The sequence below is a fragment of the Engraulis encrasicolus genome, chromosome 15, assembly GCF_034702125.1.
Source record: "Engraulis encrasicolus isolate BLACKSEA-1 chromosome 15, IST_EnEncr_1.0, whole genome shotgun sequence".
NCBI lineage: Eukaryota > Metazoa > Chordata > Actinopteri > Clupeiformes > Engraulidae > Engraulis > Engraulis encrasicolus.
Window position 1 is genome coordinate 27,819,158 of NC_085871.1, and position 27,891 is coordinate 27,847,048.

The 27,891-nt window shown below is 42.1% G+C and overlaps 1 protein-coding gene across 1 annotated transcript; it reads right to left on the reverse strand.

The window, feature by feature from the left end:
• Positions 1-24,278, reverse strand: cax1 (cation/H+ exchanger protein 1). The gene is made up of 20 exons (XM_063217320.1): positions 24,153-24,278; positions 21,235-21,396; positions 20,104-20,213; positions 19,112-19,220; positions 18,792-18,908; positions 18,583-18,644; positions 17,977-18,123; positions 17,299-17,484; positions 16,811-16,907; positions 14,316-14,457; positions 13,435-13,618; positions 11,106-11,205; positions 10,729-10,847; positions 8,472-8,509; positions 5,662-5,792; positions 3,517-3,641; positions 2,907-3,001; positions 2,085-2,163; positions 1,198-1,306; positions 1-780 (listed from the first exon to the last, which is right to left on the reverse strand). Exons 1-20 carry the CDS (start codon positions 24,229-24,231, stop codon positions 707-709), a joined length of 2,265 nt encoding a protein of 754 aa, XP_063073390.1. The 5' UTR covers positions 24,232-24,278; the 3' UTR covers positions 1-706.
• Between the last annotated feature and the right edge of the window lie 3,613 nt (positions 24,279-27,891).

The following is a 27,891-nucleotide window of genomic DNA, read 5'->3' on the forward strand; positions in this document are numbered from 1 at the left end:
TACTTCAAAAAGGGCTTCATGTGGCATTTGCCCACAAAAAGGTATTTTAATCAATTTCAGAAAAAGTTGACAATTAAGCACAGGAAAAAACAGCCATATAGCAGGTGTTTTTTTGGGATAAAAACTACACACAAAGAAGTTATAAAGCAACCAACAGATTCATTTCAAAAGTACAATTAGGATAATGATAAAGATCCAAGGATTTCAAAAGTAGTGCATGTGCTAGTCATACTGGCCGTGTTTTAGGACATACACTGTATTTCAATGTGAAAGCCAGTGTAAATGCTTATATAAAAGATGCACCTTAATAATTATTATTAATTAATAATTGGTGATTCACCACCAAAAGAGAAGGATCATCCTGGTACTTTGACACGACACATTTGGTACATTATTACTTAAATACATACTTCACAATTACATGTATATATATATATTTTAAATACAAATACGGTACATACAAAAACAAAACACACACACAATACAGAAGTTTAGATGCCAAAGGCCAGGTGGCAGAAGTCACAGAGAAATGTGTGTCCAAACCTGGTCACCACTGTACAATATCAACATTCAGACTGTGACGAGGTAAGTAGTACAAAAATGGGGACACAGTTAGTAGTACGCACATAGAAAAAGGCGAGTATGGAGGAAAAGAGCGGCAGGAGCTACAGCACAACGTTTGGGGACATCGGGTGGTGACGAGACATCAGCATCCAGCAGGGGAAGGAGCAAAGAAGTATAACGCCAGCAATATGAGGTAGACCACCACCAGCGCTGTGCCTGCATACACACGCACACATGCACGCACACAAATAATTAATTTTACAAAGACGACTTGTTATACAGTAAAATACGGTCAATCACAAACTAGAGGACAATTTATAAGGGGTGTCTTCACTTTGCTTGTGTAAAAACTTGAGAAAGGCCATACGGGCCGAAACGTTGTTTTGGAAATAAATTGCAGCACGATGGACAAGAGTGTGCGGTATCTTCTTCTACAAAATTGATCTTGCACCCGCTACCTGCACCTCGAAACCTCTGGTGTGCGTTGGTTTCCTCCTTCAAAAGATACCTCCATGAAGATACTGTAGAATACTACCTAGATTAGAAACAGCCATCCATGTCCTGGGCTCCTGTCCAAGGCAGTCTTTTTTCCTTCAACCCCCATCAAACAAAACACACAGACACACGCCTCACCTTGGAAGTAGTCCGACTTTCCATCCATGAAGATGTAGTTCACCAGTATGACACTGAAGATGCTTGCCCACAGATGCAGGTCGCTGAAGATAAGGACAAAGCCAACGTCCTGGGGCGAGGTTGTGAAAAGGAGAAATATATTATGTAGAGATGCACCAGATCCTGATTTTTAGGATCCTGCCGGATACCGGATCCACTGCTTAAGATCCTGCCGGATCCGGAACCGGATACCGGATCCTACGAAAGGGTTGAAACACATAGCCAACTCGCACATGTGGGCCCTTTTTATTACGTTGGCGCAAACTATTTTTAAGACTCATTGGCTTACTGCCACACTGCCTTCAACGGCCGCTTCCAAAGGGCTTTCACTCCGTGCAGCGATTGGGGTTGTGAAAGACTGACTGAAAAGCCTAGGCTACATAAAAAGTAGAGATGCCCCAGATCCTGATTTTAGGTAACTGCCGGATACCGGATCCACTGCTTAAGATTCTGCCGGATCCGGAAAGTCCGAAAACCCCTATTATCCTGCCGGATCCGGAACCGGATCTTGGATCCTGTACATCTCTAATATTCTTTTTACTCACATCTGATTCAAGCGAACCAAACCAAACTACTGTAGATGGGTACAGTGAAGTGCAGCACCCCACCAAGTTTGATACTCCACATGGTAACGTACTGACGATTGTTTAAAAAAAATATATATATAATAATAAAAAGAAAGGTTTTCCAATAGTCAGATTCTGACCCTTTTTTTTTTAAACACCACACTAACAAAGGTTTGGTCAGACATGCTCACAAACTTTTTTATGCAGCGATAATATTTGTCAGACATGCTCAGGAAAGTCAAAATCATTTAAGCAATAGCATGTGTGAGATCATATACTCACATAAAAGGCATTGAATAAGATGAGCAAAGGGATCTGGATCATGCACACTTGCACCGCGATGCAGCTTCCCACCTCCAAACTAGATAGCAAAGCAAAACCGAGCAACGACAAAAAAAAAGTAAAACATTTCAGGGGCCTATACTGCAAAGCTGGTTCAGTATAAGTTTAGGTTAAAGGGAAAACACGTTTTTTTGCATGTGGGGCCTTATTTCTGGAATAAAACACATCACTCTACACACCCATACCACTTTTTTCCCATTTGATGCAGTTTGGAAGATTTTGTGTCAGACGGTATCCACTCAACGGTAGCCGTAGGGGCAATATTTCCAAGCCCATAAATGACTTGTCCCCACTTTTTAAACGTTGTGCAGATATGCCATAGTCGAATCAAACACTTCCCGCGTCTGTCACACCCCCGCCTACTCGTACTCATTTATTTCTGAAAACGGCACTGAAGGCGGCACCGTGACGTCATCGGCTGGCGACTCCATTTATTTTGACAGCCGTAAGCTGGCTGCCATTGCATTGCATGTTGCGGTCTGTGTTTGCAATTAAGCAGTTAGCAAGCAAGGCTGTGAAAACTTCCTCTTTTACAGAAGATGGCAGAAGATTCATGATAAGTTAAGGTTAAGTTAAGAGGTAACTCATCTAATACAAGAAAATGAGGACTCCAGGCTCTTCTATTAGACGTTTTACCTCTTAACTTAACCTTAACTTATCCTGAACCAGCTTTGTAGTATAGGCCCCAGGTGAATGAAAACCACTGCAATTCCATTCAAATGCCTCAATCCACATTTACTCAAATTGTGGCCTTTCCTTTACCTGAGGCTGATGTTATTTTGAAGGGCAAACTGGATTCCGTTGACAATCTCTGGGAGTTCCGGAACCATTGCCAACACGGTCACTCCGATGAAATACTGAGGTGGAGTAAGAGGAGGGTACCAAGAATTAATCACTCTTTACCCCAATCACTCATGCCAAGAAATTACTAGGCACCAAAGAAGACTGACGCTCTTGAACACCAGGCACTCAGTGAACAATCCTCACACCCATTATCTTAAACCAAATAAGAGAAAATTACATAAAGAATTTCCTTCTGAGTTCAAAATACTAAAACACAAACGAAAGTCGATATTTATTCAGTGAATTCAAGTATGTTTGATGTGGTTCACCTCTGAGAAGATGCATCGTGAGATAAAGTTCTCGGTTGCCTTGTTAAGGTGATTGTTACGAAGTTCAACTAATATGGGTCCTCTAATGTTAGGCCTAGATGTGCGTTATGTGAGCTATGCATGTTATGTGAGATGCTGGAGTGCGAGATGGTGGGTCTGATGTTCTAGATGGTAGAGAGGGAGATACGTCATGTCTGTTCTGTGTCATGTCTGTAATGGTGTTGTGCTGCCCTACGGTGTCCTGTGTGGTATATATTCACCTGTGAGATGCTGGAGTGTGAGATGATGGGTCTGATGTTCTCGGTGGTGAGGTCAGCACAGGCGGCCATCATCAGCGTCGTCATGATCAACACCACCAGAGCTCGCAGACGAGACCACAGCACCACTGACACCAAGGACATTGGATGGTTCATTACATACATTCAGGGCTCTAAATTAACACCAGCCAACCGGCCAAATGCTTGTGAAATTTCAGTTTGGCTGGTAGGGAAAAACAACTTTCAGCCATTAGTGAGTGTGTGTTAGTGAGTGTGTGGCTAGTAAGAGTAACATCTACTGCCCTGCATACATTCTTTTTTTCAGAGAGTGCACTCAACTCCAAACTGGTTTTCACAAGGCCTTCCCAGGTGAAAAAGTGGTTCAATTTAGTACAATAAAAGCATGACTGAAGTGTACTTAGCATGTTAAAAGTGCACTCATGCTTTTTGTGCTAAGAAAAAGTATGTTTACAATATGCTTATTTAAAGTGTACTTAAAATTAGATGTAATTAAGTTGCTCTCAAAGAAAGTACACTTGGCTAAAGTGTATTTAGAGGAATATACTAATAGTGTTCTAATAGTGAACTTACTAAAAAAGTGTATTTTTTAATAACATATTGCAATTGTACTTTTTTAAAGTGCAATATGATTACACTTCACCCAAATGTCTTCGAAGTGTGATTTTCTATAGTGCGCTTTAAAGTAAATCGCTTTAACATATTGTAAGTACACTTTTTCTAAGTACACAATGATTGTACTTCACCCAAATATCTTCAAAGTGTGCTTACACAAAGTGCATTTACCCATCATGCACCATCATGCATGTCCCATCATGCAATGCACTTCTTGGAGCTAAATTTCTCAAACAGAAAGCCATTTATCTTGAAGGAATAGTTTTGGTTTGCATGAAAATATTACTCATTGTTATAGTCTGTGTTTATTGTAGGGGTTTTTAAAATTTAAAGTGGTACACAAAAAATGACCATGTTCCCACCGTCATTATGATGGTCACGTATATGTTCTGGTATATATAGGCTCACACTTCCCATGATATCATGGTGGGAGGTAAGTTGGAACTAGTTGTTCAAACAAAGAATAGAGGGTCACCATTAATGATCAATTCAAGTGATCAACTGCAGGAAGGTGGAGCAAGATTGAAATAAAGTGATATGTGTATCTGAAATCTCTGTAACAATGCAATGATTGTAAATGTCAGTCGTGCTAGGCATGCATACTGTAACACTACTGTGACATGTGGCTGTGTGTAATGTACAAGCTCTGAGGACCAGCATGGATTGTAGTATTACATTTATAACATGTCATGTAGGCTACTTGGGAGTGTACTGTAAATATACTTCAAGCATACCTGTTATATATTTACAATACTTAATATGATATACTTTTTACAGACTTAAAATGTTCCAATGTAGTCCAAAGAAGCATGAAGTTAATATACTTTTATTGAACTTCTAGTAACAATAAAATGTTATAGAAGTGTACTCAAGCACACTCTTAATGCCATACAAATGCATGAAAAGCGTGTTTGGAGCATACTTTCAAAAGTATGCTTGTAGTGCACTTTAAGTTGTCCAAAAGCGGTGCAAATTTAGCATCCTCAGTGTGCTGCAAGTGTGCTGAAGTACAACTTTAGTAGTGCTTCAGCGCACTAATAGTGCAATGAAGCGCACTTTAAATCGCCGAAAATAGTACACTTTGTACTAAGTACGGTAAAAAAAGTACACTTTAAGTATATGGGGTTTTCACCTGGGTTTGGGTGCGAGCAAACGTGGAGGAAGGCTTAGTCACATACACGTACATTCAAAAATACACAACCTGACATGAGCCATCAACACCACCAGAGCTGATGGATGAGACCACATCACCACTCAAACTGGAGGCATATCATGGTTAGTTACTCACACGCACACGGGTACTTTTTGGGTAGAGTAGGCTTGGGAAGACTAGGTTTGCAAGAGCAGAATGAATATGAGTACATGATTGACATACTATGGGTGTCCAATCACAGAAAGTGTCATGTGTGCACACAGTCATGGGCACATACACACAAGACCGATACAACACACACAGTTTCAACACGCTGCACAGGAGTGCACAGGAGTTCACAGAAGAGCGTAAAGTGAACTCACCAGGCTCGTGTCCCTGTCCATGGTCGTCATTGATGTGGATGTCGTAGATGTGGGAGTGGGTCTTGAGGGTGAAGATGAGACCGATGATGTAGGCGGCAGGCAGCAGAACAGACACCGTGTACACCAGAGGCCTGCAAGCAGAAGTGTCATACAGGGGGGTAAGGTGTGACCGAGTTACCAGGCCGCCATGTATGTATATAGGGGGCCCCACACAGTGTCTGACTCATGTAGATCAGGGGTGGGGAACCTATGTCTCGAGGGCCGTTAGCGGTCCTTCAGGCCGTTTTATCTGCCCCCCCGATGTAATTTCAATGTTATGCAGCTTCACAGGAAAGATGACATATTTTGTAAAGGAATCTTAGGGCCAAAACATACCAAGGCGGAACGTCGTGGGACGAACGCGGTCTTTCTGCTTAGTTTCGGCCGGTGTGTTTTTCTCTGCCTTTCACACTGACAGCGTCGGCGTGCGCGGCCAGTCCTGTTCAAAACCCTCCCCACAGCCAAAGCTACTAACCCCAACTCCGATGAAGTTGGGACGTTTGGTAAACAGTGAATAAAATCAAAATGCTATCATTTTCAAAACACTCAATCTATTCATTAGATGGAGAATAGTGAAAAGACAACATATTAAGTGTTAAAATCGAGAAAAAATATTGTTTTGGGGGACATATGTACTCATTTCTAATTTGAGAAATCCAACACGTCTCAAAAGAGTTGGGACGGGGACAATAAATGGCAGCAAATGTCGAGGAAGACTAAAAACAAAACAAAAGACAACACTTAACAGTTAAATACATTAACCGATGAGATGATTTTATATAAAAAACAGTGTTAATTCCTATCTTGGACATGATTTCACCAGCTTAAATGGTGGGTGTATTCCTTGTCATGTTTTGCAATGTTTTCCTTTCTGTAGTGCTTACAGTGTGACAGGTCTTGACCAAAAACCCACCATTTTATCACATGCTGGTCCTTATGATGGAGCCAAACTGTTAAAACATAGTAGAGAATGCAATTTGACCTTACTATGTGGCAGTAATCGAAGATCTCCCTTCAAAATATAATGCATGAGTGGCTTTTCATGCTGTTTAAAACCCATTCATACCATTCAGCACTGTATTTAACTCTACAGATGAGTGAGAACATCTTAACCAATGCACTACTGCATCCGCATGCCATCATGGAGGCTGACTTTTGAAGCTAGCACTAACACAAGTTGGATGGTCCATTTTCACTGTAGCACAGGATGTGCAATGCTCTATTATTGTAAAAAAGAATGGACTTCTACAACTTCTGCTGACTTCTGTAAGCAAAGGACAGTTTCTCATGTCTTCTGGGTCTATTTCAAGTGAGCTCAGGTGCTTAGGAGAATGTTAAACCCCTGTGTCATTTTCATGCATTAAGCATTCTTAATATGGTCAATTTTCAATAGCTCTAGCACTCCAGGAATTAGAGTGAGACTACTAACTATATAACTAACTATATATTTCATGATGTCATGAACCTATACAATGATTTTATTAACAAAAATATGTCTTATATACACTCAATCGTGGTAAATCAAAGGGAATTCAAAAATGTATGTAATAACTATGGTAATTATTCCCTTTGCATCTTTAATTCTGAGTGACTCAGCCTCTCTGTGATGATCTTATACCTGGACACCTATATTGTCCGTCAGTACAATTCATTTTGAAATGTTGTTCTTTGTTGTTTTATCTTATTTGGATGTTTACTAAATTTCACTGATCCCCGTCCCAACTCTTTTGAGACTTGTTGGATTTATCAAATTAGAAATGAGTACATATGTCCCCCAAAACAATATTTTTTCTCGGTTTTAACACTTAATATGTTGTCTTTTCACTATTCTCCATCTAATGAATAGATTGAATGTTTTGAAAATGATAGCATTTTGATTTTATTCACTGTTTACCAAACGTCCCAACTTCATCGGAGTTGGGGTTTGTAGCATGCTAGTCTGCCATTCATTTGAATGAGACACCGCGTGAGAAATACGCTCAAGTTATATTTCCCAAATGCAGTGTGGCGCGGAGCCGGCTCCCGCGCCGCTGACGCTTGACTACCGCCTGTTGGTACTTAAGGACAGATATGTTTCAATGTATTTTCACAGATGCCGATAAAAAACGTGGCCGTTCCGCGACGCTTTACCGCCCTGGTGTGTAAGACCCCTTAGAAATTATATTTGCAATACGGTTAAGTTATAGTCAGTAGACCTAGAGAAGATGGGGTCTGTTTTAAAGGTGGCTGCCTTCAATAAAGGCCAAATGTACAAGGGGAACTCCTGATTTGGTGTTCATAGTGCGGCCCTTGAAGGACTTTTACCTTTACGGCCCTTGGAGTTAATTTGAAGTGGCCCCTCGAATGAAAAAGGTTCCCCACCCCTGATGTAGATACAGTATGGCTCGCAAGAGAGCAGCAGCAGCAGCAGCAGGGGTCAAGTTAGTTCCCCATTTTAACTAAATCAAATCAATCAAAATGTATTTATGCAACACAATATCACAACCATACAGTTGACTCAAAGTGCTTTCAAATACCAGTACACATACACATTCCCACATTCACACACCAGCTCTGGAGGCTGCCAAGAAGGCGCCAGTTATCTGGGGCACAGGCACGCACATGCACACCCACAAATTATGGCAATTATAGCCGTTTACATTTTTCTGAAGAGTGACTTGGACACTTCCACCGTTAGGAGTTGGTCATTGCTTGTGGCAAAATTTGAATCATATGAATCTAAAAAAAGGAAATACAGTAAAGTGAAGGAAAATTAATGTTGGGGCACTTACTCAATGTGACTGTGAAACAATGACCAATTGTTTTCTGTCTGTGGAGGAAACGAAGAAAAATTCATATGGAGGATCACACAATCCCCTGCTGTACACCAGGCAGTGGTTTTCATCTTTATTCCAAGAAGCTGGTTAAGTGATAAACCAGGCCTAGTTAACCTACAGGAAGAGGTAAACCTGCTAATAGATATACAGTGCCCTCCATAATTATTGGCACCCCTGGTTGAGATGTGTTTTTTAGCTTCCAAATATTTTATTTTTTTTCTAAATAATATGGGACCTTAATGGAAAAAAAGAGAAAAATCCAACCTTCAATACAAGTGCATTTATTCAGTGGGGAAAAAATCCCACATAGAGAAATAATTATTTGACATCAAATAATGTGTGTCACAATTATTAGCACCCCTGGTGTTAATATTTTGTACAACCCCCTTTTGCCAACAAAACAGCACCTAATCTTCTCCTATAATGTTTCACAAGATGGGAAAAGACAGAAAGAGGGATCTTCAGCCATTCCTCTTTGCAGAATCTCTCTAAATCATCCAGAGACCTGGGTCCTCTCCTCTGTACTCTCCTCTTCAGCTCACCCCACAGGTTCTCAATGGGGTTGAGGTCAGGGGACTGAGATGGCCATGGGAGGAGCTTGATTTTGTGTCTGGTGAACCATTTCTGTGTAGATTTGGCCATATGTTTAGGGTCATTGTCTTGCTGAAAGACCCAGTGATGACCCAGCTTCAGCTTTCGGGCAGAGGGCAACAGATTTTGATTTAAAATGTCCTGGTATTTCAAAGCATTCATGATGCCATGCACCCTAACAAGGTTCCCAGGGCCTTTGGAAGCGAAACAGCCCCACAGCATCACTGACCCACCCCCATACTTCACAGTGGGTATGAGGTGCTTTTCAGCATGCGCATCTTTCGTGGTACGCCAGACCCACTTAGAGTGTTTGTTGCCAAAAAGCTCAATCTTGGTCTCATCTGACCAAAGCACACGGTCCCAGTTGAAGCCCCAATACCGCTTGGCGAACTCCAGACGCTTGCGTTTATGATTGTGAGAGAGGAAAGGTTTTCTCCGTGCATGCCTCCCAAACAGCTTGTTGGCGTGTAGACAGCGCCTGATGGTTGATTTGGAGACTTTGTGACCCCAGGATGCTACCATTTGGTGTAATTCTGTAACAGTGAGCTTTGGAGATCTTTTTATTTCTCTTACCATCCTCCTCACTGTGCGTGGTGGCAAAATAAACTTGGGTCCTCGTCCAGGCTTGTTTACCACTGTTCCAGTTGTTTTGAACTTCTTAATTATTCCTCTCACAGTGGATATGGGCAGCTGCAGTTGAGTGGCAATCTTCTTGTAGCCTCTGCCTGACCTGTGAAGGTCGACGCACATCTGCCTCACTTGTATGCTGTGTTCCTTTGTCTTTCCCATGTTTAAGAGTGGATAAGAGAAATGGCCTCGGTGTCACGTCATATTTATACCCCAGGGAAACAGGAAGTGATGAATTACTAATTAAATGTTCCTACATACTCTGGTAAACTTTGTAAACTACTGTAGAAATGACAGAAATGCTTCAATTATATTTATTTCCTGGGAATTGTTAAGGGTGCCAATAATTGTGGAACAGGTGATTTAATGAAAAATAATTATTTTCTTACAATTCATTTGAGTTGAAGGCTACATTTTCCTACAATTTTCAGTGTGACAGTATTCTTCTGCAATAAACACTGAATTTATTTTAAGGCTTTTAACACATCTCAACCAGGGGTGCCAATAATTATGGAGGGCACTGTAGCTGCAGGCATCATTTAGTTAAGAAAATGAGGACCCCAGGCTCTTCTATTAGATGACTTTAGCTCTACCACAAGGTTGACTTTGCCTAGTTTAATACTGAACTAGCTTCTTAGTCTACCCCTCACAGTGCAACTAGTGTGGTAAAAAGGACCAGCGCTGTTCAGGCAATCCTGAAATTAATGGATGAAATGAGAGAAGAATGAAATGAGGAATCTATGGCATTTTGTGTATTGGGTATGTTGTATGTGTGCGTGAGTGTTAACTCTGGGCTAATGTACTTTAAACATTTAATAAACAAATAAAAAATAACCCCACTTTGCATTTGCAACTATTGCTCTGTGTATTTCCTGCTATTCTATCTGCAAGTGTTTTATGCTGTGATTATGTCCTCGATTGTAAGTTGCTTTGCATAAAAGCATCTGCCAAATGCAGTGTGAATTGCAGATGTAATGTAATGTAATGTTTGTACCAGGTCATAGTGACAGTTCCTGCAGGAGAAGGAGGCGGTCATGTTGCCGGGGGCAACGGAGCATGCCTCACATACCAGCTTCCCATAGGCCTTGGAAAAGAGCGTGGGGGCAAACACACCTGATCTCACGCACACGTGCGCGCACACACACACACACGCACGCACGCGCACACAGAGAGAGAAGGTCAAATACCGCTAGCAACCACATAAAAATGTTTATACATAGTTTGGTGACAGTGCATTGTGTGTTTAGGTACAGCAGAATACAATCTGACCAAGATGTTTTAAGAGTACCATTTGTCTGTGTGTGTGTGTGTGTGTGTGTGTGTGTGTGTGTAGTGAGTGAATTGTGTGACAAGTGTGTGTGTTTGCTTTACCTCCAACGGATATGAAGAGTAGTGCAGAGCTGACCCCAGCAGAGCGGCTGTTGAAGCGCTGTTCTCTGTGTTTCAGTCCTCCAATGATCATGCAGATCCCCTGTGGAAGAGGAAAGCCACACAGCATCCTAATCCACAACCAGCGATGGGCAACCAGCATTCAGAAGCTACTATCCAGTTGCCTGATTATCATCGACATTCAAATCTCATACCAAGATGTTGGTCTGACTAAGAAGATAACAAATAGCGTTTCCCAAACGGCCTGGTTCACTAGGGTTTAATATTTTTCCCGAAAATGGCATGAATCAAATCCCGGGATCTGACGGCCCATTTCCCGGGAATCCCGGGAAATCCCGTTTTTTTTTTTTTTTTTTTCTTCAATTTTTTTTTATCTAGTCATGTACAGGCTATAATTCAACTGTTCCTCCCAAACTGGCATTTTGTAAGTTGTTACTGTTTGTATCATTATTGGGAGAAAGGAATTAAGATTAAGCTCTCCTATCCACCAACACAATAATAATGAAGTGTAAGATGATAGCCTGTGCGCAGCATGCAGCGCTTATCAATGACGGTGGATTGTTGGTGGAGCTCACGACTTTCACCTATAAGTTTGATGCAACAGTGGGTTGGCTATTTTCCATTAAGGAATTGTGTTTGAGGTTGTGCGCAAAGTCATGGCACATTGTCCTTCACCTGTGGATAGTATACACGTCTACCGCCAGCTTCATGAGAACAATGTTTCACTGTCGGCTACTGTGATAAGCGGTGGGAAATATAGCCTATGCGATGTCATCTCAATAGTGGAGTTCCGTGTGCATGGGATTTCATCTGGGTCAGTCAGAAATGGCAGTTTGCTTTAGCGCCAGGAAGAGTGTTTTTTCAAACAAGAAAACTGGTTCATCATAGGCAAGTATGCATGGCTAAACTGACTTTACCGTTTGCCCAAGTGCTATCGTTTTCCTCTGGTAATAGCACCAGGCGTCACTACAGTTAGGTGACCTCGCGCGCATAATAAACCCATTAAAAATATAGTCATAGACTTGAGTGTCTTTCAGAGCAATATGAACCAATCAGCTCGGCTTTGCAACTAAACAAAATACTTTCCTGATGTCTACTTAACTAAAATAAGCTGCATTTTGTCTAATATTTGGAGACATCGCCTTGCCCTTTCTGCAGAGCGATTTTGGGAAGCGCCTCTCTCTCGTTCTCTCTCTGGTTCTCTCGCTCACACACAAAGCGACGCTTGCACTCTTCGCAAGACATATGTCACTTGACTCATCTTGTTGGATAGACCAGCCAAACTTGCAAGCTAGATAGCCAATCGTTTCGATTGTGCTGCTTGGAGAGGAGGCAAAATTGGTACAATTTAGGCTGCATGAAAGCATACACGTTAACTTTCACGTTGTGCGATGGATGGAGACAAGTTTGGAATCGCTCCCTCTCTCACCCTCTCTCGCTCACACACACACGCGCGACGTAATTCTCTGCACTCTTCGCAAGACACTTGACTCGTCTTATTGGATACCATCCAAAGCTAGATAGCCAATAGTTTCGATTGTGCTGCTTGGACTGGATGTATTTAAACTGTTAAAATTTAGGCTGCATTAAAGCATCCACACGTTTCAACTTTCACGTTGTGCGATGGGTGGAGACAAGTTGGGAATCGCTATAAGTTAGAGATTTTTTTTAAACATGGGCTGGCAAGATGTAAATGACCTGCACTGCTTGAAAAAGACGATCGACTATGTGCCCCAGGCATCTCAAATACTAAAAACTAATAGGCGGATGGCGGGCGGATTCGGTTTTGGAAATTGGAGAAAAAACATTAGGGCGGGTGGATTAGAAATTCTGAGAAGCGGTTGCGGATGAAATAATACGTCAACCGCGCACCTCAGACATTGCTGAAATGGGCCTGTACTGCTGCTGCTTAAATGAGCCTGAAGTGTTACCGCTGCTAGATGGCACTGTTGCTTATGTTGCTGGGACAACAAATAGACAAGCACTTAATTTTTTTCCCGGTTTCCCGTCATGGCTTTCCCGGGAAACGGGAAATTGTTTTGATCAGATTTCCCGGGAATCCCGGGTCCCGGGATTAAACCCTAAGGTTCACCCGCCTCCCTCGGTTTGCTACTGGTCAAGACCAGAAAAGGTTGTGCTGAAGTTTAAACCAAACGGGCAGTTAAACCCGTGGGAATGTTTAGCAAACTTTCCATGAGCGATTGGCGAGTACTAGGCGAGTGAGCAAGAAGCAAGTAATTATATGTTAAAAGCAACACTCAAGTGAGAGTTAAGCCACATTCACAAACAATTCCCCAACAAACAAACTCACGGGGATGAACAGGATGCAGCCCATCAGCGTCCCGGTGAGCGCGGCCTTGACGATCTCCTCATAGCACTTGTTGCCGGCGCGGTAGCCCTCCAGGAGCGCCGTGATGTAGAAGGTCATCTCCGTGATGGAGCCGAACGTGGCGTTCACCACCGCTCCCACCGCGAAGTTACTCTGGGCTGAGATGCTACAAGAGAGGAGGAAACGCGTTCCATTACATCAGAGTCTGGACTACAACTTGCTGTACAACGTGGCACATACCACTGGCAACGATCTTAAATGAGAGACAAATACTCCGAACTCCGCCCACCCAATGTAAAGGAGTGTGCTCAACTTTGGTCTCCTAAGGGGGCGATGTCCCCACCTTCTTCTGTTTTTGTGGTGTTTGGTAGTGGCTTGCACAAGCTGTGCGCCACTGCCATCTACAGCGTCAATGGAACTCCATTTATTCTCAACCTAAGGTATCCAAAGGTCTCCTCACCGAAGGTCTGACAGAACATAGACTATGGTTGTGAAAGGGGTGCACAGACAAAAAAAATAGTGTGGCACGACCCATGTCACAGGGATTTGACTGGAATCTACCGATATATGGGGGGCCTTGCCTTGGTTTGGGAACCCCTGCCATATGCAACAAGGAGCGCCTAGGTCTTGCAAATGGCTTGATATGGAAGAGTATTGATATGGCAGAATTTTTAAATTAGCATTTCGTTACGTTAAACAACAACAAAAATCTCATTTATACAGCATACACACATATTACAGTAATCAACATTTTGTGACCATGGTATGCTTTCTCTGTGGACTCATACTAGATGTGATTAAAAACGGCAAAGCACTCAAATATATGACACTTCCAGACAGTAGGTAAAAAAGCCCAGAGTTACCTGGCGATGCCCATGCCTATATAGTAGGAAAGGGGGATGATGGAGCTCACTGCCATGGCGAACTTGGCCTGAGCGCTGACGTACACACCCTCTCTGTCCAGGTAGCCAATCAGGATGGTGACGAAGACAAAGGGGAGAAGGTCTGGACATTGTTAAGGTTGTCAACAGGGGGAGTGGCTATGCCTTTACTGACACTGGAAATTACTAAATTACTAAATAAATACAGTGCTGCTGACAAATTAGGTCAAAACGACAACAACAGAAATCTCACAGACCATTTCGATTCTAATACTAAAATGTACATTTAAGCCAGGGGTAGGGAACCTTTCTTATTCAAAGGGCCACTTCAAATTAATCCAAGGGTCGTAAAATGAACACAAACTAGAATTTCCCCCTGCACTTTAGGCCTACAGTGGTGCTCATATGTTTACATACCCCAGCAGAATATACGCTTTCTTGGCAATTTCTCACAAAATATGAAGGATTACACAAAACCTTTTTTTCACTCATTGCTAGTGACTGGCTTAAGATATTTATTAGCAATCTTCTGTGTTTACTCTTTCAAAAGCATGATCACAACCCAAACTACCCAAATGACCCTGTTCAAAAGTTTACATACCCTAGTTTCTGATGCTGAATATGGCCCTGTTTAACATCAGGTGCGGCTCTAAATTGTTTGTGGTAGCTGTGGATAAGGCTCTTAATGTTCTCAGATGACAAAACAGCACATTCTTCCTGGCAGAATGGTTGTTTCCTATAAAATTATTGGGTGTCTTGCTGGAACCTCACATTTGAGGTTTCCCCTGAGTGGCTCAATGATGTTGAGATCAGGAGAGTAAGCCGGTCACTCAAAAACTTCATTTTATTCTTTTTGAAGCTAATGACGGGTTGATTTGGCTTTCTGTGTTGAAATATTGTCATGTTGGCATGTCCAAACAATGGACCATGTGCAGTTTCAAGGCTGATGAGTGTCAAGTTTCCTCCAGTATTTTCCACAGGGCAATGTATTCATCATTCTGCGAGTATGGACCAAAAGTATAGTGCATTTGTAACTCAAATGTCCCCATGACATCAGTGGTCCATGACCATGTTTCACAGAAGGGCATGGTAACTTTCATCATAGGCTCCGTTGACTGTTCTCCAAATGGTACTGTTAATAGTGGCTGAAAAAAGTTCCATATTGATCTAATTTATCCAAATGACTTTGTCACAGGCATTCTGATGCTTCTCACTATGCTATTTGGTGTATCATATGCAAAATAACATGTTTGCATTTTTGTAGTAATGGCTTTCTCCTGGCAACCCCCAACAGCCCATCTTTCCTCAAGTGCCTCTTTGCTGTACAGTTTAAAACATTTTTTTCATGTTGTCCTATATTTCACCTAAAGTTATTTTTTGGTTGTCCTATGCCTCCTGAACAATTTCCCTTGCAATGATCATTGCAATGCAATGATTCCCTTGCCCAATGGCTTGATTCCAACCAAACCCCCTCATATTGCATTTCTGAATTGAAATTCCAACAGTGCCAACATGACAATATTTCGACACAGAAAGCCAAATCAACCCGTCATTAGCTTCAGATAGAATAAAATGAAGGTTTTTGAGCGACCATCTCACTCTCCTGATCTCAACATCATTGAGCCACTCAGGGGAAACCTCAAATGTGAGGTTCCAGCAAGACACCCAAAGATATTATAGGAAATAACCATTCTGTCAGGAAGAATGTGCTGTTTTGTCATCTGAGAACATTAAGAGCCTTATCCACAGCTACCACAAACAATTTAGAGCGGTCCCTGATGTTAAACAGGGCCATATTCAGCATCAGAAACTAGGGTATGTAAACTTTTGAAGAGGGTCATTTGGGTAGTTTGGGTTGTGATCATGCTTTTGAAAAAGTAAACACAAAAAAATGCTAATAAATATCTTAAGCCAGTCACTAGCAACGAGTCAAAAAAAAGGTTTTGTGTAATCCTTCATATTTGGTGAGAAATCGCAGAGAAAGCGTATATTCTGCTGGGGTATGTAAACATATGAGCACCACTGTATATTGAAGGCAGCCACCTTTAAACAGACCCCACCTTCTCTAGGTCCCCTGAATATAACTTAATTTAAGCAAATGCGTTTTCTAAGATTCCTTTACAAAATGTCATATTTCATGTGAAGCTGCATAACATTAAAATTATATCAGGGGCCGGATAAAACGGCCTCAAGGGCCGCAAATGGCCCACGAGACATAGGGCCTGATTTAAGCGGATTGGGAAAAGGTGCCCTCTCCCCATTAAAACCTAAATATCTCAGCCTCCGAAGCACATAAAAACATGAAATAAGTTGTGTTTAAAAGCTAGAACCTTCATGTTGCACTAGAATGTGTTCATTCATCTCAAAAACCTGAATGCAGCGTATATGTCACTCCAGGACACAATAGGTTTAAACCACAAGATTGTGGTGCCAACAAATTGACAATGCCAGCTGATTGCTTGCTTCTTGAAGGATACTGACAGCAAAGACATTGATTCCGTCCACTTTGTACTTGTAGTAGTTCCTGTTGAAGGCACTGTAGCAGCAGAGCAAGACTTCGGTCTCACAGCTTTGCTGTTGGAACAAGAGATGTAAACGGTGACCAACAGCCTACACAAACACTCAGATGTCATTTGATTTTGAGGTGACATCAAAACTAAGTTCAACCAAAGCATAACCTAATTGTTGACTAAAGATTGATTTTAACCTGCACCTGCATAACCTCAGGATACTATGATTGTTTTTCTCTGCCATTTCTCACATTCAAAGGATTGGCAAATTTCAAATATATCAATATCTATCTATAATGGCAACAAATATCTAAATAAATGAAACCGATTTGAGAATTGAGAAATTTTCCAGTTTTCAGTGTGGACTTTTTTTTTACTACAATATGACTGCCAACTGAAAACAAAAAACTGAATGAGGCCGATTTGACAATTTTGAGGATATAGAAATTTGTTACCTTTTCCAGTTTTCGGATGTGGACTTCCTCCGGGGGAAGGAGCAGGACGTTGCGCAGGGTCCTGGCGTTCATCTTGGCCACAGGGATGTAGAAGACTAGTACCCAGGCCAGCAAGCTGGCCAGACAGTGGACCACAGCCAGCAGGGGGAACCCCAGCAGCAGCCACACATACGTACTGATCCGGCACTGGGAAATTAAGAAAACTTAAGTCAGTTTTAATTATAGAAGGGACTGTTCCAGTGTATGATCCAGTCGCAGGGGATCCCACACTTTACCATGACACGGCCCCCTATAGACCAGTAGATTCCAGCCAGTATTTGTTCCAATGTCCTTCAACGTACGGCATCACGTTCAGGTTCACTACTCACATCAATGTTTCAATGTTTACCTTACAGGCTAGGCTTATGTGTGAAATGTTAAATTAACAAACGCTGAAATATCTGTATGCATTTCATTTGAGGAACATCGATATTACAATCAGTATTATTATTACTGCATGACAAAAATAAAATGCCTCACAAAATGCAATAATAACAAAAATCGACAAATCGATTCTTTACTTGATGAATCGACTAATTGAACTCGCTGGATGTCGGATTGATGCATCAATACAATTTGATTATTATTTACACCCCTAGTATTCACCATCAATCCACACCCGCTGCAGTAAGGACTCACCCAGTATCGGGGCCTCTTCAGTGTGGGTGCCATCGGTGACGGAGGGTGCTCGGCCACCTCAGTGGAGCTGGACTCAGATGGGTCTTCCTCGGGGATGGCCTCGCAGTCAGGAACCTTTGCACAGCACTTCTTGGCCATGCCATTCGTCTGAGGGAAGAAGGAACTTTCTCAGTGGTTCTCAAAGTAAGTTCTGGGGACCACTGGTGGTCTGTGAGATTCCTATTAGGAAGTTAGAGACCCCTCTTCTAAATCTTGGCACTACGTGTGCAAGGTGGTAGTACGAGTGCGCGAGAAGTAATGTTGAGTGGAATATGTGTCGGACGCCGGTTACCTCAGTCCTAGAGCCGTGGTGAGCTGAGTCGCATGACCGTCCAGCTCGGTCGCTGAGCCTTTCAATACCAATAGGTCCTACAGACTCTCCTCCAAGTGTACAGTGGTGGGGAAAAATCCCCGAAATGAACAAAGCAATGATAACCTTGAATGAAAAAGGTTCCTCACCCGTGCTTTAGACCTTATCCCAAACCATTTGGTCACGGCTGCCCCTGCTAGAAACGACAGCATCCCAAGAGTTGACAAAGGCACATGGCAGCCCCCCAACTGACTTACCTTTTGAATAGCTTTTCCAAAGGGCCACAGGAAATAACAGGACAATTTGTGACACAGCCTGCCTATAATGACATATTTACAGAAATGTGAGAAGGATCAAAACAAGGCTTCCATTCCAGGATCTAGGATCTCTGAAAACAAACGAAAAGCAATGTTTAAATGTTCTGCATGAAAACATTTCAGAACAGAAGTGGAAAGTGCAGACATACCGTAGGGAATTCCAATGATGCTGGAGAACATTAGTCCACAAATAAGGAAGTATGCTAACGAGACCCACCAGCCAAACAAAACCAAATATATGATATTTCCAGGAGTGATGGAAGACCCTGAAAAGAAAAGATGAAGATGGTGTTCAGGGTGGAGACAATGCATGACAAGCGAAATGAGTATTCAAAATAACAGTGCCAGCTTCCTGGGGGATGTGAAGGATTAGTGTGAGAAAGTGAAGTGGTCTTCACAATCAGGATGAGGGCCACAAAACAGTTAATTATCTTATAAACGGCAACAATATGAGGATTATACATTGAACCTGTGACGGGCCTGATGAAGTTCAGGTCAGAGTAGAGTTCCTTCACCTCTTCTGTCCTCTCCTCAAAGGGCTGCTCGGTCACATGACTTTTCCACTTCCGAAAGCCAAACTGAAGAGGAAAAAAAAAATCATACAGAATTCCCTTCAGAAAGCCAGAATCAACAAGAGAGTCAAGAGACATTGAGCAAATCAACAAGAAATCCAGTTGGGTGATCTCTGTGGAGGAATCTGAGCAATTATGGTAATGATGGTAATACTTATAAAGGCCTAGATCACATCTTAATCCTAATGCAATCTGTCACCATGGGTTTTTTGTTTTTAGAATCAGCTCATGTTATATAATTATTTTGGCTTCCTAAGTAACTTCATTACAGTACATTACATTACATTAGGCGAACGCTTTAACCAAAGCGACTTACAACCGAGGACATAATCATAGCCAACATCACTAGCCGACACAAAGTGCACAGGAAATATACAGAAAAACAAGTGCATAAGCAAAGAGGAGTTAGTTAGGTTTTTTTAGTAAAGTAGAGTACACACACATAAACATCATGTCTAGACTCTGGGCTGAGACTAGGCCAGCTCAAGCATTAGTACAGTAGACCAGGGGTTCCCAAACTTTACCATGACAAGGCCCCCCATATACTGGTGCATTCCAGCCAAGGCCCCCCCTCACATGGGTCGCGCCACATAATTTTTTCTGTGGACCCCCTTTCACAACCATAGTGGAGGGCCTGAGGCAGTGTCCCACTAGGATATAAAATAATATCAATTGGAATAGGAATATTGTTTAGCTTATTTTTGTTGCATGTTATTCAGTTTATTCAATTATTTATTTTTTGTTGTACTATATTTTTCCTGCCATCCTTCCGCGGCTCCCCTAGCACCTCCTCGCGGCCCCCCAGGGGTCCACGGCCCCCACTTTGAAAACCACTGTAGTAGACAGTCACGTAAGAGGAGAGTTTGAACTTGGAGTCGGTGCTGCTCACATGGTGGTTGTTGACTTCCTTGTGGGCCTCCACATCGTTCTCAGCACAGATGGTGGTCCTGAGACTGCCCTCCTGCCAGCCGTCAGCAGTGAGGGAGTGCTGAGAGAATCCTGTTGACATGGACAGGGAGGAATTAACCCATTAATGTCTGGAGACATACACTGCATTCAGGCTATTGAGATTTGAGGGTTTTTTATTAAAATGTGGGTCATAGCTTTTATATGCAACTTATTTGATGTTTGTATGTGCTTCGAACGCTGCGATATTTAGGATTTAATAGGCAGATGACACCCTTTCCCAAAAAGGGCTTAGGCTAAAATTAATGAAGGCAGCGATTCTCAGACGGAGGGCTGAGGCCCACTGATAGGCCCTGGAGGTAATCCAAGTGGGCCTCAAAAAATCGAAATAATATGCGTGTGTGTGTGTGTGTGTGTGCGTGTGCATGTGTGTGTGTGTGTGTGCGTGTGCATGTGTGTGTGTGTGTGTGTGTGTGTATAGCGTGTGCTTGTGTGTGGGTTTTGACTAGTCAAATTGTAAACTTTATAGTTTATTGGGTCAGAGGTTGGTTCCAAACATTTGTGAACAAATGCCCCAGTCATTCAACATTCAGTCAGAACGTCAAAACGTCAATGGTTCATATACATGCAGCAGATGGAAGGAGAATTCGAACTAAGTATACATACAAAGTATGTACAAAGTATCTGATTTCATATAGAATGAATCACAGGGGATTAAACATGAGTGTGCACCAAGGAAGAACACATTTGGAACACCTGAAGAAAATAACTGCACTACCTTGCATGGTTCACCAGACCAGAGTGTCAGCGTTTTACATAAAGATTTTTATCTGCATAGTAGCCTGTCATCAGCTACACACACATTTATTTTTTTCTATTCAAAATTGTATAAAAGCACACATTCATTCACACAAAATAAAAAGGTGTGCTTCAGTATTATGCAACATGATGATAGGCTGTTTCCAAAAGTAAGCTTTTTTTTATTAGTAACCTAGAAAAAATATATTGAGACCTTTCAAGCTGTTTTTTTCTTACAGTGGGAACACAAGACACCTGAAGACAACAAGCTGGCAAGAAACCTTCCTCTAACACGACATCAGAATCTAACCTTTACCTCTGAAGTTTGACAGGCGTTTTGCGGTGCGTTGGCCAAACGGGTGGGAGAAACAAGGAGATGGGGTCTCTGGCATGTCAGGATGATGGGCGGGCAGGCCAAGGCGGTCACATGTAGAGTTGTGGCAGTTGGCTTTGCCGCTCTCGGGCTCCCAGTGGAGCTCTGTTATAGGAGAACACCACTCACCAAAGGTCACAGGACAACCAAAGCAAGAACAAAAAACAAAAAAAATGTATGACAGCCATACTACATGTTGGGAACTTTGACTTCCCCATGCTCGGGAACCCTTGGGTTCAGTTTCCGATAGGCCTACTAATATAATGGCACTTAATCACAGCTCTGATTATAATCCAAAGAAATAATTCAGTCTGAATGTCAAGAGTGCAAGTAAGCAGCTGATAACGTTTCACAAATCCATGAACATGCAAATGAAATACAATGAGAAACAGTCGTCTTCTCCAAAAGTTATTGGAGAGCATTTTCTAAGTTTCCTCTCCATTAACACAGTGTCATCCACACAGGCGTCAATTCCAAGTTCAGACAGTAACAACCCTGCCTTTCTTTCAACCTGCTCAATCAGCTGATGATAATGAACTCTCTGGACAGATAGACCAGCTTACAGATGCGACCATCTGTTTCGGAAGGAAACTGGGTCATTCCACGCCAAATCAACAAGGGCCCGCGCACTTAGGTCTCAAAAAATTCTGAAAATATTACCAAGTGTACCCATGGTACTTAAGAGAAACACTGTACATTTATTTGAATGTAAGATGTATACTCTCCGTGTTACAGCCAATTTTACTGAGGGAGGGGGGTGCCCATTTTGTTCACACTCTTTTTTTTGTCAAAGTTCACAAGCCCGTAGCTCAAGAACTAAACCATGTAGGAAGCTCAAATTTGGCATGCTGGTACATAGATAGGAATAGTTTGTTGCAAAACTGTCAGTTTTGGTCTGTATGATCCTGCATCGTCATAGCATTCCCTCAAAGATGATACAAATTGTACTGGAGTTTTTAGCTGTGCTCTGTTTAGGCCTTCAGAAGACATATTTGTGCCCAACATAGCCTCATGATTTTTTCCCCTTGTAGATACAAGTAGAAACACTCCCGTAAAAATCTATAAATAGAAAGGAAACCCCATCAGTGTTTGACCAGAAGGCCTCACAAGTCTGACAAATCATTTTGGGTGTCATTTTCAGAGCACCATAACACCTTGTGGGATTGTCCACAGATTTTTATTTTATATTTTCCTTCATTCTCCATGAAGTCTTCTTTTTAAAAATGCCAATGAGACTTGTCTTATGTGATGTTTTCTTTTGTAATTTCCACCCTGAACATGGGTAAAATGCAAAAAGAGAGCAACATGATTTTGATAACATTTAATGTAAAGACTAAATAATCAAATGCAAATTTTGCCCAGACATGATCACCCGAGAGTCCCTGTGCAGGGGTGCAGGTATCCCTTTCAATTTCAATGATTTCAGGAGCGTTCAATGTGGGAGCAGGTTCGCACACCAAAAGAGACAGTAGGTCAGGCACAAGGAGTCATGTTGTTACTTTTTTTGACCAGCAGATGGCAGCGGAAGAAACGCATAGAAAACATATTGCTCTCAATGTGCATGTTGGCCATGTTCAGGTTGGAAATTACAAAAGAAAACATCACATAAGACAAGTCTCATTGACATTTTTAAAAAGAAGAATTCATGGAGAATGAAGAAAAAAATAAAATAAAAATCTGTGGACAATCCCACAAGGTGTTCTGGAGCTCTGAAAATGACACCCAAAATGATTTGTCAGACTTGTGAGGTCTTCTGGTCAAACACTGATGGGGTTTCCTTTCTATTTATAGCTTTTTATGAGAGTGTTCCTACTTGTCTCTACAAGGGGAAAAAAATCAAGAGGCTATGTTGGGCACAAATATGTCTTCTGAAGGCCTAAACAGAGCACAGCCAAAAACTCCAGTACAATTTGTATCATCTTTGAGGTAATGCCATGACGATGCAGGATCATACAGACCAAAACTGACAGTTTTGTAACAAACTATTCCTATCTATGTACCAGCATGCCACATTTGAGCTTCCTATATGGTTTAGTTATTGAGCTACGGGCTTGTGAACTTTGACAAAAAAAAGAGTGTGAAGAATATGGGCACCCCCCTCCCCCAGTAAAATTAGCTGTAACACGGAGAGTATACATCTTACATTAAAATAAATTTACAGTGTTTCTCTTAAGTACCATGGGTACACTTGGTAATATTTTCAGAATTCTTTTGAGACCTAAGTGCGCGGGCTCTTGTTGATTTGGCATGGAATGACCCAACTAGGTTTTTTCTTTCTTGACCTGGGGCTAATACTACAACGCTGGTTCAGGAGTAAACCAGGATAAGTGGCAACTCATCTACCAGAGCCTGGAGTCCTTATTTTCTTATCTCTTAACCTGGTTTACTCCTGAACCAGCTTTGTAGTTCTAGTATTACTAGGCCCCTGGACTTGACTTGAAGCACTTCAATCATCAATATCAAGCCACTAACACTAGGCCTACGCAAAACCAAGAGAGAAAATGACAGGGTCAACCGACTTGGTTAATCTACATGACAAAATTGTAGCACTAGTCGGGTAGGCTGCTTGCCTACATTGTTACAGCCTACAATCTTTCACTTCTAACCACCGGTAGTAAGGGAACTTGCACACAGCGACAAATTGTACAAATGGTCAATCGATCAAGGTGAACCTAAAAAGATCATCGTTTCCAAAAGCAACCAACACGAGGGCAGGTGCGCGCGTGAAGAAAAAAAAACCATTTGAGAATGTTTGGTGTCAAGATGGAGGAGGACAGAAACGAGATATTAAGAGACAATAACTTGGGAGATGAAAGAAGGCTGCTTGTGTGTGCGTTTTATGATTTGAAACGTAGGCCTACCTGAGGTCTCTGCTGTGGTGGAAGGTCTGCGTCTTCGGCCACCTCCATCCACTGACGCACTAGATTTGCAGTGAGACATTACGCCTGAACTTGCCGAAGTAACCAATGTCCGTTCCCGATAGTTTGTAGGCTATGCTGAAAAGTCCCTAGAACTATCACCAACTCATCTTCACACTCCACGACCCCACCAACCTGTGAGCGTGTCCACCGCCACTACTGTGGCTGGATTTCTCCTCTTCGCCACATTTTGCATTCTGGGAAATTGAGTCTTTCAGACTAAAAAACTGAGTCTGCGGAATAATATGTTTGTTGGTGGACTCAGGTTTTTAAAATGCCGTATGTAATTACTGAAATTGAACATGTATTGTTTATTACTAGAATGTGTAGCTGCTGTATAGGCCTATCCACACATCTCAAATGTAATCGCTAGTTGAATTAAGCACAGCTTCACACTTTTTTCTGAACGTTTTTTTTTATTTCACAGGGCAATACTTACAAAACAAACAAAACAGGGATGTTCTTAAAATCATAACATTTACATTTATTATGTATCACATTTAACACACTGCACATGTTTATTCTCGGGTGTAGGAAATCAGTTACTGGGGAGTGTGTGTTTATGTTCCCACAGCCCATTGATCCCACATCAAGACTTTTAACATTATTTATTAGGCCTATTGGTCCCACAGCATATTCCTGCTGCTCCATGTTTCCACATTTCTAAGAATGTAGGCTATTCAAATTTAGGCCCTATGTTCCAAAGGCACATTCTCTTGGTTTACTCGGAAATGTGGGCACATGGAGTTGTAGAACATAGGGCTTATATTTGAATAATTTCTTTTAGATGAAGGAACATGGAGCAGCAGGATAATCTGTGAGACCATTGGGTTGTGGCTGTGGGAACATAGAGCTGACCCCAGTTACTGCTATAATTATATGGTCCAGGGGCCTGTTTGAAATTGTGAGACTGGCTAATGGTAAGAATGTTCTATGCTTAAGTAAGTGAGATGCGGTGAGTTAAGGTCCAAAAACCCCCATATTTCAAGTGGAGGAGAACACAATGGCTTAAGCCAGCCGGACGATTTCGAACATACCCAACAATGTCCAAGGGACATTTCCTCCACATATACGCCTAGTACCACTGATCCTACCCATAACTGCACTACTTTGCATGGCTCACCAGACCAGAATGTCAGCGTTTTATATAAGGAACTTTATCTGCATAGTAGCCTGTCATCAGCTACACACACGTTTATTTTTTTCTATTCATGAATGTATAAAAGCACACATTCATTCACACAAAATAAAAAGGTGTGCTTCAGTATTATGCAACACGATGATAGGCTGTTTCCAAAAGTTTTGTTAGTAACCTGGAAAAGAAAGATTGAGACCTTCCCAGCAGTTATTTTCTTACAGTGGGCTAGTGACTTTAACCTGGTTCTGCCAAATGAATGTGAATCCATCTTGTACCACACATACAGGTTTTTCACACTCACACTGGTTCCATGGTCCTAAAGTTCAGCTGAATTGTCCCATTCCAATTTGGGGAGCTAAGGCAAAGTTTAACGGAACCATATCTGAGGCGATTCAGGTTATAGTGTCTTATAAATAAAAATCAAAACAAAATTCATTTGATGCCATTTTTCAGATTGAAGTTATAGATAGACATACAGTAACAATAGAACAGGAACAAACAGAAATGCAAGTATGTTTATAATAATAGGAACTGTGGCCAGAAGGAAACAGACGATAATAATACGCAACTATAGATCCAGTCAGCACCTCTGGCCCGCCATCTGTTTTCTCCTCCATACTATACTCCGTCTGGTGGTCGTGTGGTGCCAATCACTGCCAGTCGTAGAAGAACCGTTTGATTAGCCACTAGATACAGCGTGCAGAGCATTCGGAGGGGAAAAGAAGCCGTTTCATGGGCGGACCAGAGGTGCCGACTGGATCTATAGCTGGACAGGCCAGACCATTCATTTTTAATTACTTCGTAATTCACAAATGGTCTGATTACGCTTCTCTGTAGAGGGTTCAGTCGTCCACCAGACAGCTGGCCAATAAGAGAACACACTTGAGTGCATAATAACATACGTCATGAACGTCAGCTGTCAGCGATTGGGACACTCATTTCAAACAAGAGCTGAGTGCACTCCTCCCAAAAATGAATTACGAAGTAATTAATGTGGTGTGGTAAAACCCGGGTAACGCAATTACACTCTCGTAAAAAAATGCAGTTAAATGCTTAAGCGACAGCAGACAAAACATACAAAACTCATCACGTCCAACTACGCAAGTTGATATACAAAAATATGTAAAAACCTACACTGCAATACAAAAATATGCCCTTTACAAACTGTACATATATGTTTACATTCAATGGCGTCAAATTATTGTCAAAACAGAGCGCCACTGACATTTCAGTATCTTTAAAATATCTCCTTTTTTGTTGCCGTTTTAACATACAACAAAACTGGTAGACTTTACCTCATATAAAACAAGGCAAAAAGGTTTGTTTGTGTACTTGCACCAGGCAACATAATAATTTTAGCTAGATCCACATGTCTGGCATCAGCAGATAGCATTGCTCACCAACAGCAACGCAGTACCAAAAAAACAATATTGATGTTGCTTGCCCACTCCAACTATTTCATGTAAGCTTACTTACAACTGTACAACAGACAGATCCCTTTTGGTAAGAATGTACAGTACTTCCTCACAGACAGTTCGAAGTTCCTCCAAGTTCCGTAAGTTCCAAGAGAAATTATCACGGCACTGAGTCAACAACTGCTTAGCTATTGCCCCCATGGGGTATGTTCTGAAGCCTTTTAACCCCCTGGAAGATTGTTCTTGTCTGGCCCAGCTGTTTTCTCACTGGGAAGAGACTATGACGATTCCACTTGGCTAGTTTTAGTGTGCATTCCAATATGCACGCTTCCGTTCTCCACTTGTGCTTGTGGCCTTGTGCTGTTTTTCATTCACCATCCCATTTGCAAATGAGAAAATGACATTAGAATTGTCATTTTTGCAAGATATTGAATTAGTTTTCTGTCGTCAGTGACATCATCATGAGATCACAAGCAGGCAAGTGAGCAAGGGAGGACAGAAGTCACCCGATTGGAATTCACCCTTAATGTTGATGCATGGCTGCCATGTTGGTTCTTCTTCATCCTCATTTTTAACAATGAATATTAACGAGGGACGGAATACGGGTGGGTCTGTAAGCATGAAAGCATCCAGCACTTTTGCGAACAGTCTATGTATATACAGTACTTGTGGAGAAAAAACAAAAACATAAAAACCAAAATAAGACTGAACAACAACAACAAGGAACAGTCTCCACACCAGCTCTTATGACCGACCACTCTTGCTCTCAAGAAGGTCGAAACAAATAAACAAACAAACAAAACAAAGTCCCTCAGAAATCTGAGTCCAAGTCAAAAAGTTCAGCGTCCATCAGGTTGGTTCTGGAGTGAATGGGAGCCACTGCAGTCCTTCTCCCACCCTGAGCCCTGGTCTCCGGGACCGGCGCCGTCGACCTCACCATCCCCATCCCCACCCCCACCCCAACCCCGACCGGTTCCACCTCCCCATGATGGCGGAACACCCCGTTCTGTGGCCAGGGAGGGGGCGCCTGGGCTCGAAAGCGGCCCCCCATCTCTTCCCTCTGCCTGTCCTGCAGTGAGACGGGGTTCGAGGGCCCCTTGAAGCCTCCTCCCCCTCCCCTTCCTCCCTC